The 11,755-nt window shown below is 45.7% G+C and overlaps 1 protein-coding gene across 2 annotated transcripts; it reads right to left on the bottom strand.

Annotated features, from left to right (window-relative positions):
* Window positions 1-1,496: 1,496 nt before the first annotated feature.
* PPIE (peptidylprolyl isomerase E) lies at window positions 1,497-9,724 on the bottom strand. Of its 2 annotated transcripts, none has more exons than XM_053399060.1 (11): window positions 9,618-9,724; window positions 9,408-9,506; window positions 7,943-7,986; window positions 7,270-7,296; window positions 6,751-6,832; window positions 6,504-6,604; window positions 5,557-5,680; window positions 3,179-3,364; window positions 2,146-2,288; window positions 1,995-2,049; window positions 1,497-1,680 (listed from the first exon to the last, which is right to left on the bottom strand). In XM_053399060.1, the coding sequence occupies exons 1-11, from the start codon at window positions 9,646-9,648 to the stop codon at window positions 1,550-1,552; spliced, it is 1,023 nt and encodes a 340-aa protein (XP_053255035.1). In that variant the 5' UTR covers window positions 9,649-9,724; the 3' UTR covers window positions 1,497-1,549. The 2 variants fall into 2 exon arrangements, with proteins under 2 accessions (XP_053255035.1, XP_053255034.1); XM_053399059.1 differs by lacking the exon at window positions 1,497-1,680 and adding an exon at window positions 1,813-1,949 and having other exon boundaries at window positions 1,982-2,049; window positions 9,618-9,723.
* Window positions 9,725-11,755: the final 2,031 nt, after the last annotated feature.

Here is an 11,755-nt window from a genome sequence, read left to right as displayed (position 1 = left end):
TTGCTTGTTCCCTTCCTAAAGAGAACAAGGAACCATTTTGCAACTTGCACATAGCTTTGCTCAGAATAATTACGCGCTTCGCTCAAGCGCCCCAAAGCACCCCCTTACTCACTGTCCCCAAGCAGAGGATCATTCAGTGACTCCCACACCACAATCTCTCTGTAGGCCAGGAAGATTGTGCAGAATCCTCAGTATTTCCAGCTCGATCTGTTGGGCATCTCCTTTCATACACCTGAAGAGCCAGTTCCTCTCCCCAGCAAGTAGAGGCACGGCAGCCCACACCCATTCCTGTGGGTCTGTGGCCTCAGTTCACTCCCTTTGGCATAGCCTGCTACAGCTCCAGTGACGCAGAAGAAGTTAAGTAGGGAGAGCCCAGCTGGATTAGGCCATAGGCCCATTCAAGTGTGGTGTTCACTTCCCTGGAATCTCACAGCCATCGCAGCAACAGTCCATGCCTGTCTGCTCCCGAATCGGTTCCTTAGTGGTACATTGCTGCTTCTAGACACAAGTTTCATTTTTAGCCATCAGTGATGATTCCAAGATGATAGGTCTTAATCTTCTTTTTAAGCCACTTATGGTAGAGACTGTAACAACATCCTGTGGCAACAAACCCCATAATTATACATTGTGTGGGAAAAAAATCCTTTCCCTTGGTTGTTCAGAAGGTTTTACCAATCAGATTCTCTACTGGATATATACAGCATGTCTGGATTACATTTTTTTTTAACAATGAACCATGTGTGTTTTGGCTACTCCAATTTCCACCCACCCACCCCTTTTTGCAAAAGCTCATCAAAACTTGGACAGGGAGCTGGGAAGGAGATGCTGGTGGCAGTTTACCCCACCAAGTTTGCTGGAGCCAATTGTACTCTGAAATGTATCATGTGGTGAAAGAAACTGGTACTTAAGGGTATGCTGCATTGGCACATGGAGGTTCTACCCTGGCTGATAACCACTGGGAGCATAAGTAGCTCTAAACCTTTTTTAAGTGAACTATTTTAGGATGGCTAACCTATAGAGAGTTTAGAGGGGCATTAGACCCATTCACAGAAGGCGGCCTCTCAGTGTGATTTCACAATGATTTCTACACAATCAGTGTCACCTAGGAATGTTTTATCAGTCAACAAATAAATTGAAATAAGAAAACAAACACTAGATTATCGTTTAACATTGTACAGTGGTACCTCGGGTTACATACGCTTCAGGTTACAGACTCCGCTAACTGAAAAATAGTACCTCGGGTTAAGAACTTTGCTTCAGGATGAGAACAGAAATCATGCTCTGGCAGCACGGCGGCAGCAGGAGGCCCCATTAGCTAAAGTGGTGCTTCAGGTTAAGAACAGTTTCAGGTTAAGAACGGACCTCCGGAACGAATTAAGTACTTAACCCGAGGTACCACTGTATATTAATGTAACCACCAGCTCTCCAGATTTAGTGGTGACAAGGTAGCCATGCTGGCATCTTCTGGGCACAGGACTTAGGCTGGTAAGACAAACTGCTTCACTGTAGATTTGGGATATTAAAGTTAAGGCCTCAAAATCTATTGAAGTCAAATAACTGCACCAGGTCTCATTAGGTCTGAGCCAGGTTTTCCTAGATCTGAAGAATCTCCACAGTACCTTTTCAATCTCTTGAAAATGTCCAGAAAAGGACACTGCAATGTCTCAGGGAGCGTTTTTCCTGTGATGAAAGAGTTCGGTTAGAGAAGTCTATAGTGTTTTAACCTAAAAAGTTCTAATTGTAGTTCAGAAAGACAAACATGGCTGAACTGGCAAGAAAGTTTAAAAAGCTAAACTCTTAAAAGGCCAGGTGTAAAAAAATAGCTATAATTTATTTATAGGAGGAAAAGTTCTGTACAAAATAGATTTCTTTAGAATCTACAGATCTCAATAAGGACATACAAATACACTTTTTGTAACCAAGTGATGTGGTGCTCTGCTCATTTCGTTATTTCCAGTTCACTTCTGCTTGCACAAACATTCACACATATTCACCACAGTCCGAGATGATAACTTTTTGCTTTGGTTTCCCATCTTTGCTGCCTTCGGCCTTTATAATAAAGAGAGAGAGGAGCAGATGTTAAAGTCAGGTTAAAGGAAGAAATAAAAACGTGCCAGGACATTTCAGTCCCTCTGGCTTTCTAACCTCAATCTGCCGCACCACGTCCATTCCTTCCGTCACCTCTCCAAAGACCACGTGCTTCCCATCCAGCCAGTCAGTCTTATCACATGTGATGAAGAACTGTGAGCCGTTGGTGTTGGGGCCAGAATTGGCCATGGACAGCAAACCTACGAAGACACAAGCTGTCCTTTTAAGAATTTCCTCCAAATCTGGAATAAAAAAATCTATCTCTGTGTGTGTGTGTTTATAACAAATTGAGGAAAAGGGAACAGGTGACAAGACAAGGAGACTGAACTCCTGCACCTCCAGCTTTGGAAGACTAGAAGATCCTGTAGCATCTTCTAAACCTGCATTTAATTATATATTTTTAAAAAGCCAACTACCACCATTTAGGAGATATAAATGTTTCACACTTTGCATTTTTGCAATATATCCCCCCCATCCCACCCCAAAATCTAACAACTCCCACTTCCTTCAATTCTTTGCCTGGAAACTTGAAATTTGGAAGATTATGTAAAAACTAACACTCTTAGAATAAAGCTAAGTAAAAGAAACAATTCTGCCTCATTTGCAGTAAGCAGTGTTGAGGAACCTGGATTCTTTTGTGCAGAGCTAGCTTCAATGCAAGTGGGGGACCAGGTGTCTTGGGCAAGATGGCCTTAGGAAGCCCACTTGACTATTTGATGGTGGTGGCTGGTTGGGGTGAAGGGAAGAGAGGCAGGAGGATAACAACACCCCAACTTATCCCTGCACCACCAAAGAGCAGACTCTGGGGAATGCTCCGACTTGGCACAAACCTGCTGGATATTATTAGTATTCATTAATGTATTCACCTGCCAAAATAGGCTTCTAAGTCATTTACAAATTATAAAGTGGTTATGCTAACATTAAAATATAAACAACCATAATTAAAATACACAATAAAATAATTCAAAACAACACAGCAATTAAAGCAGGAGGCTCAAGTCAAAAGATCAAGAGAACCTCGACTCCAAACTGCCTGACCAACTCGAGGGCAAATAAACGCACCCTCCACCCCAGCAACTCTGTTGCTTACCTGCCCCTGTGTGCTTCAGGATAAAGTTTTCATCATCAAATTTCTTCCCGTAGATAGATTTGCCCCCAGTGCCATTGTGGTTGGTAAAATCTCCCGCTTGGCACATGAACTGAGGGATGACACGATGGAAGCTGCTCCCCTTGAAGCCAAAGCCCTTTTCATGTGTGCACAGGCAGCGGAAGTTCTCTGCAATCCAGGAGGGTCAAAACAGAAATGTTCAAAATTAAGGAGGACAATGAAGGGGCTTATGACAGCTAGGGCTGGCTGATATTAGGTTTTCAACATCACCAACCCAACGTCACAGTTGAAAAGAGCTGCATGGGCCCCAGCCTGCGAGGCCCCAGTTGAGACTACTTCAGCTCTCACTGTGCAGGAGCTGAGGTGCTTTCAGCAATGCAGCTGGCCCCAGCCCACTGCTCAGCTGGAGGGCATGAAGGCTCCCGTCCCCCCAGCTGAGCTAGCCCTCCACTCCCCAAGATGGAGGGAGCCCTGTGACGGAGCCCGACAGACTCAGTTTGCAAGGCTCCCTTCGCCTTTGCCAGCAAGGTGTGAGGGGCGGGCAAGCAGCCTCCTTTTCTTGGGAGAAAGAAGTTGCTTGCTTGCCCTCTCCTTGTCGGCAAAGATGGAGGCATCCCTGAGAACAGAGCCTGATAGGCTCTGTTCACAGGGATCCTCCAGCTTCGCCAGCAAGAGTGTGGGTGGGTGTGCAAGCAGCCTCCTTTTCCTATGAGAAAGAGGCTGCTTGCTCGCACCCTCCCTTGCCAAAAAACAGAGGAAGCACTGCGACGGAACCTGGCAGACTCCGTCGTCAGGGCTCCCTTTCACCTTCGCTGGCACGGCCCTCTCAGCCAGAAAGCGCAAAGACTCTTGACCCCCGGCTGAGCAAGATCCCCATCCATCTGACACGCACGAATGCCGGAGGGATGGGGGCTTATTTGCACACCTCAGCCAGGGAGCGCAAAGCCTCCCACTCCCATGTATTCTAGCAGGAGAAGGCTCAAGGCTTCCTCAGCCGCGAGCGGTTACAGTTTAACAGAGCCTCCACGCCGATGTTGCCTCACACGAGCCACTGGCAGGTTGGGGGCTCTTTAAAACTGCTTGGCTGTGGCGAGGGCAGCTGTGCACTTGTCAGCCAAGCAGTTTAAAGACTCGGAGGGAGGAACAAGCTGTATCGGCACCTGGCAGATGTAGCTTGGTTCTCCCTCTGTGTTGGCCTAAGGGGCAGACCGCGATGGCAGTTTCACACTGGTGAACGCACCACAGCTCTGAGTTCCACTTCTTCCAGTGGCCAGCTGCAGCTTGTTTCTCCCTCACTGTGCTGGGCACTGGTGGGACAAGGGAGCAGTGGAGATTTCACTAGCGATATACCGCTTAGTGAAACCACATTCACAGTCTACCCCTCATACTGGTCCTGGGCAATATATCAATATATCGCCCAGGCCTAATGACAGCTACAAAAATAGCCTCATTTCATACAACAAAACGTAGCTGAATGAGGTAATAGTTCAGCCTCTTCAGTCTTCTTTAGAATAATTCTACTATACTCTGTGCTATTTTTCTAGAAAAAAGGTGTCTGAACTCACCATGAACACCTCACTTATTCTCCGATAATGGCAATGGCACCCACCTGACAGGAGAGGGGCCAGAACTGAGTTCTGGTTAGTTCTGGCTGAAAAAAAAGCCCTGACTACACTGATAATGTAAAAATGATCCCAACTGAATTCTAAAAATTAAAAACAAAGCAACGGTATCTAATATATGTAGAAATAAACAATAATGTCAGTACTTCTGCAGGAGAAAACGAGACAAGTAAAATGGCCTTTTCCCATGTTTGCAAAGGATGCAGAACACAGTAAAGGAGAGGGGCTTCTTTAGCTCACTTCAGAGCAAGGAGGAAAATAAGGGAGTAAGTATGCTGCTTCAGGAAATGGCAGAACATTAATGGATAAGCAGGAAAAGACAAAATTATTCTGTTTTGACTCAGTCTTATGTTCAATTGGGAAAGCAGAAGGATTTGCAGCCCAGGATAAAAAGAAACAATGCTAGAGAACATGTAACTACTTGAAATCAAATCTCCAGGGCCAAAGGAAGCTTACAGATGTTACTTCAGAGCTACTGTGTGACATCTAATGATAGTCACACTCAGAGTAGTCCCACTGAAATCAATGGGTCCACTCTGAACGCAATGAACATTGGATATCAGCAAGTGCCTGCCATCTATAAGAATTCTTAAGAAAGAGAACGGGTGAGGTGCTGAAATGTCGTCCTCCATCTTCAAAAAGCAGAGCGAGGCGGATCTAGGCAATTGATCTGAAATACTACGGGGGGAAATCTGGGGTTTCCAACCTGTCACTGTACAAAAAGGAGCCTTTTCTTACCAGTGGTCATAGGTACAATATCAGATCGCAACAGGATGTTCAATCGACCAGCAGGCTTGTTTCCAATCTTGATGTCCATGTAAACCTGGGGGTTTGCCCTTGATTTTTTTGCTGGTGGTTCACCCTAGAAGAAAAACAGAGCTTTTTCCAAGTCCAAAACCCTAGTCGCCTCAACCATGAGTTTGAAAGCGACCACAGCAAAGCCGCTATCTCTGTGTGACCAGCCTTAGCAGGACTGTTGTAAGGATTACTGTGATAATGTACAGGAAGCAACTAAATACAGTGGGACCTCGCAAGACGAATGCCTCGCAAAACGAAAAACGCGCAAGACGAAAGGGTTTTTCGTTTTTTGCGTTGCTTCGCAAGACGATTTTCCCTATGGGCTTGCTTCGCAAGACGAAAACGTCTTGCGAGTTTGTTTCCTTTTTTCTTAAAGCCGCTTGAAGAGGTGCAGTTGCGACGGACCGTGCTTCGCAAGACGAAAAACATCGCAAGACGAAAAGACTCGCGGAACGAATTAATTTCGTCTTGCGAGGCACCACTGTACTTCAAAGCAGTTTATAAATGTATTATTATTATTATTGTTGCCGCTGTGATCTCTAAGTGAATTTTGCCACCTCTGAAAGCAAAGAAACCCCTCTTAAGGTGTGTGTGATGTGGAAGAAGAGCATGCCATGCCTCCAAGCTGCACTCAGTTGTTAGGCAACCTGGTGTGCACTGGCGTAACACTACCATCCATTGTGCAGGTAGGCAAAGAGGCTGTGCAGGCTAAACTGTGCAGGGGTACTCTGCACCTTAAGGGGGACTGAAAGTGCTCAGCAAGTGAAACAGATTATTAGTAAGAAGCCCCCTGTGTAGATGTGGCTCAATAGTTATGTCCCCCCAAAGATGTTGCAACTACAGAGCGCTGCATGCTCCCACCACAAGCCAAGATAATGCCTATGTACCTCCTGGGTCTCTGATCGGGCAGGCTCTGCCCCTTCTTCCTCCACATTCTCCTCCAGCGTCTTTCCTGAAAATTTCTTCAGCCAGTCATCATCTGACCAAACTGTCAAAGAGAAACAGAAGGTGCTCTTGAGAAAAAAGAATCTAGTATTGATCTTTTTGCCATCAAGGTATAAAATACAATGGTTTCCTCACACACAATAGCTAAGACTATTGGCTTGTGGCACCAATCTCAGTTCCATGCCTCACCTGGGCGGGATGATCCTTCCTTAATCCTCATCGGCTTGGCCAGGTTGACACGAATAGTCCTCCCAAAGAGCTCAGATTCATTCTAGAAAGGGGGACAGTAATATTTAATGACATATTTTTATCCCACCCTTCTGCCAGAGTTCAGAGCAGCACCCCTTCAGTTTATACTCGCAACTACCCTGTGAGGTAGACTAGGCTAAGAGGAAGCAAGTAGCCCAAGATCACACCCACTGGGTGACAAAGAAGTCACTTTGCCAATTAAGTGGTATATAAATTAATTAATAAAAACAGCTGGTTTAGTGTTGTGTGAATCAGGCCAATGAATAGCAAGGAGATAACAGATCTTTCAATTCTTAGTTCTCAAAGGGCACCTGAAACTAACATTTTTGCATGAGGAGGCTGTGTAAAGCACCCCAGAAGGGTGGCCCAAGGTGTCTGGGCTGCTTTCTTCCCATGAAATGGAATCCAGAGCAGAGGCATCATTTGAACTTTCCAGAAAAGCAAGTAAGATCAATTTACCATGTTGTCAATGGCGGCTGCAGCATCCTAAAAGGAAAAATATAGATTTTACTATGTGCTTACTTGCTCATCTAGTTCACTCCAGCTTGGTGTCCCTATCCCAAGAAGTATTAAGTTTGAGAGAGAAATTGTTCCTAGGACCCACAAGAAGCAGCAGATAGTCAGGCACATTGTCGCTACAGGCTTACAAAGACAGAAATACACTTTTGAACACCAGTCTACAATTCTGCCCATTCACAGTTTCAACAGTTGCATACTCTGAAATTTAACTGAAGCAACAGGAATGTAATGAGGAAGAGTCATGATTCTGCATGGTTAAGCAATACAAGCTTCTGTTCCACTGTAATCCTAAGGGCGCCTTCAAACACTGCTTTCTGACCCAAGATACATTTACATTTACTCTCTACTGCTCATTCAATTTTAATTATTCAAGCAACTATAAAAATATTCCTGGAAAATCAAGAATTTCCCCCTGCCCTCAAAAGCCTTGATTATCTAATGGCCAACCCTTCCTTCTTTGATTAAACCCAGCCACTACCCAAGTCAGCACCCTTTTTAACCACCACCACCACCACCCCACCAGCAGTTCAGCAAACGTGAGGGAAAATGGATGAGGAAAAGTTCAACAAATCTGAAAATCCACCTCAAAACTCCCCCCTCTACTATTCCTCACCTCAGCCAGCTCAAATTCAATGAAAGCAAAACCTCGATGTTTTTCTGCAGAAATACAAGAGAAAAGTTAGCACTCAAAGGCTCCAAGACAGACAAAAAACATCAACACAAGATTGCAAAGAGAAGCAAAATGTCTCACACTGACATTTCAGAAGCCCCGTCCAATTGATTAATGGCATGTTACTAGCAGACCATTTAGTGAACAGGAGTAAAGTGCTCAGAAATTCACTTTCATTCTACCACCCGGATGCTGTTTTTTCTCAGAGAATATAGGAAGCAAGAAACCACAAAGATCATGGACTAAAAGTTCTCCATAAGAAGTTCTGTTTTTTGTCAGGATCAATTTGTAAGTACAGATCTAAAACCAATCTGCGTCATGCTGAAGTAGGAATTCAGAGCTAAACTCCTAATACTACTAAATAAAAAATAATAATTTATTTATACTCTGCCCATCTGGATGGGTTTGAACTAATCTAAGATCGAAATGTCTGGAACAGAACAACGCAATTAAATAATTAACAAACACTGTGGAGTGAAATTATTATAGATGGTGCAAAACATTGAGTACACTCTTTTTCATATTTCATTTATGGAAAAAATGTTTATGGAGCTCATACACCAGAAGCTAAAAAGCCAAAGAGGAACTCAGTGGGTCATTCAGGAGTTACGATGAACAGTTGCAGCTCATGAGTCTCATTTGAGAACAAGTACAGTATGTTATGCTGTCAAGACTAAACCTAAGAATACCTCACCTCTGTCACAGTTTGGAAATAGTCTTAGCATCTGAGCCACCTGCTATTAAGAATCCCCACTTAAGGCATACAATATAAAATGTAATGTGGTGGCCTAAAAATTCAAGTATTTCCTTAGGAATCCAAAGCATCGCTCCTCTCCATGGGTAGACCTCAGTAGGAGGATGCAAGAGAGGACAGGGCTCCAGCATCTTGAGCAGTTGTGCAAACGGAGCCATTTCAACAGGCACGGCTTCTCATGCCAGGTGTGGTTTCCCCTCTTTTACACGACTGTTCAAGGTGCAGGATCTCTATCCTCTCTGGCATCCTGCACACCCTAACACACAGGGCCCATTCTCAAACCCACTTGCAGGGGACAAGCAGGGATTTGGGGAAGAAACATATCCCACGCCAGAGGGAAATGCCTTTCAAAGCAACGGGAATCACTGCATGCCGAGGGTGGCCGTGATAGAGCTCCTGCACCTTCAGCATTAGCCCTGCAGCAGAGAAGATCCCCGTACGCCATGCATGGCAAAGTTACCACCTGCAGGAATCCTCTCTCGGCTCAAAATGCAGGAGAAAAATCCCGCCCTCCAGCTCAGCCTTCCCCAACGCCGGGAACTCCTCCCTCCACAGGTTTTGGACCGGGGCTGATGGGAGTTGTAGTCCAAAGCCGCCCGAGGTTGCTGCTGCTGTAGCTACGAAGCCACGCGCCCCCCGCTTCCTCCTCCTCACCCGTTTCGTAGTCCAAGGGGATCTGGATATCCGTGATGTCGCCGAAAGGGATGAAGGCTGCGTGGAGCACCCGCTCGTCCACCTCCTCCGCCAGCCCGCCTGAAAGACGCACCAAGGCCACGCGCTTAAGTCGGGGGTCCCGGGGGTCGCCATCCCCTTCCCCCTTCCCCGCCGCCGCCCCTTTCCCCCGCCTCCCGCGCTCTCACTCACCCACATAGAGCACCCTCTTGGTAGATGCCATCTTTTTTCCTTTCCCACAATCCTCTTTTCCGGAAGTAAAACGTCATCGCTGCGCGCCTTCGCCCCAAGGAAGCCGCTCTGCAGCGGGGCTCCTCGGGCAGGGCGGAGCGCTGTTGTGCCCAGCCCTAGGGGAGAGGGGGCCAGGTAGGCAGGACCAAGACCCCCGCCTGTAATCCTGAAGAGCTACTGTTGTCAGTCAGCGTGGACAGTACTGCGCTTGGGGGGACCCAAGAGTCTGCATAGGGCGGCTTCCCATATTCCGATTTAATTCGGCCCTTTTGATCAGAGCCGTGAGAACTAGAATCTCTCCAAGCGCCCTGCCTGAAACCTTGGGCAGCCGCTGCCCATCAGTGTAGGCAGCACTGAGCTAGAGGGGTCCGGAGTCTGACTCTGTATCACCAACAGGTACAGGCAAAAGTTTGTGGGGCACCCGGGGCCCAACAGGCAGCCGTTCATGCCTGCAGTGAGACAGATTTCCATTGGCAGCCTATGAAATACTATTACTCCGTTTTTCACAAATAAGCCCATAACTGGAAAAGGTGCAGAAAAAGGCAAGCAATGTAAACACAGGATTGGCGCACCTTCCTAACAAGCAAAGCTAAAAACGTTTTGACAGGCAGGGCGGCTAGTTCAGAGAAAGGGGGGAAAGGCAGCTAAGGAAGGAGATGAGTGGTAAAGAAAATACATAGAGCTTCCTCCTCTCGCAATATTAGAAACCAATGAAGATGGGTAGCTAAGTATGGAAACCAGAAAATGATAGCCACCAACTTAAGATGGCTTTAAAATGAAATTGGATAAAATGCACAGGAAACAATTTTACCAATGGCTACTAGTAATGATGGCTATATGCTACCTTCAGATTCCAGAGGGCAACTGTTTTGGAGCTTTCTGGAGGCATCTAGTCAGCCACTGTGGGAACAGAACACTGGGCTAGAGAGGCATTTGGTCTGACCCAGTCGCCGCCTCTTGTGTATCTTTCTTGAACAAACAAACTTAGATCATTTGAACAATTGTCTTCTATAATGATAAAAGGAACAGAATAATACAGAATGTTAGTTTCATTAGTGTTTCCTAAGCTGTAGCCAACTGATTTCTTTCCCAAAGTATCTGCTCGCTGTTGAAATGCATAGGTGGGGATCTGAAGAGCTATTAATAAGCTCACCCAGGAGTGTTGGGCATGCCATAGGATTCCTCTGCCTCTTAAAATAGCAGGCCCCTGAGCTATATTTCAAACAAGATTCTGAAAGGCCCCTGCAGTTTCCATAGTGGTCTGATACAAAGAAACAGATTTGGAAGGCATGCAGAACTACCTGTGGTTCTTTAGATCTTAAGTATCAGAGACTGGGTATCTTTTCTCAGGTTACACTGGCATGGCCAAACTTGGTCCTCCAGCTGTTTTGGGACTACAATTCCCACCATCCCTGACCACTGGTTCTGTTAGTTAGGGATGATGGGAGTTGTAGTCCCAAAACAGCTAAAATAGAGGCTTCCCAAGCAGCCTGGGCAGTGCTGGTAGTTGCAAGGGGACCTAGGAAGTCATCTAATCCCAATCCAGGGTGTAAATTGCAACATTTAACAGGTATATGGCCTCTGCTTAAATACCTCCAAGCAAGGGAGATCCCAAAACCTCATGAGGCTGACTGTTCCACTGTTCTTTCTTTTTTAATTTTTATTTTCAATGCAAAATTACAAAAGATTACAAACAAAAAAAGAAAAATAAAGCAAAACAAAGAACACCAAAAACACACATGCCTACAAAGAAAACCATGCCATCATAATAATCTCTACATACATATACACATATTGACTTCCTTCAATATGTGACTGTTCCACTGTTCATCAGCACTTACTATTAGGAAATTTCTTGTAATGTTTAAGCCAACAGTTCGTCTGCCACATGAGAGCTCTTCAGACCACTGAAGATTGCGATCACACCTTCCAGTAACCTTCTCCCAGCTCTTTCAATCATGACTTGGTTCCCAGGCCCCTCACCCTCTTCACCCTCCCCTGGAGACACTCATGTCAGTGTCCTTAAAATGTGAGGCCCAGAAATAGTATTCCACCTGTGGCCTGACACACAATCAAGTGGACTGCTAAACCAGCTTTAT

The sequence above is a fragment of the Podarcis raffonei genome, chromosome 8, assembly GCF_027172205.1.
Source record: "Podarcis raffonei isolate rPodRaf1 chromosome 8, rPodRaf1.pri, whole genome shotgun sequence".
NCBI classification, from domain to species: Eukaryota; Metazoa; Chordata; class Lepidosauria; order Squamata; family Lacertidae; genus Podarcis; species Podarcis raffonei.
This window is presented reverse-complemented; position numbering and strand designations above follow the sequence as displayed.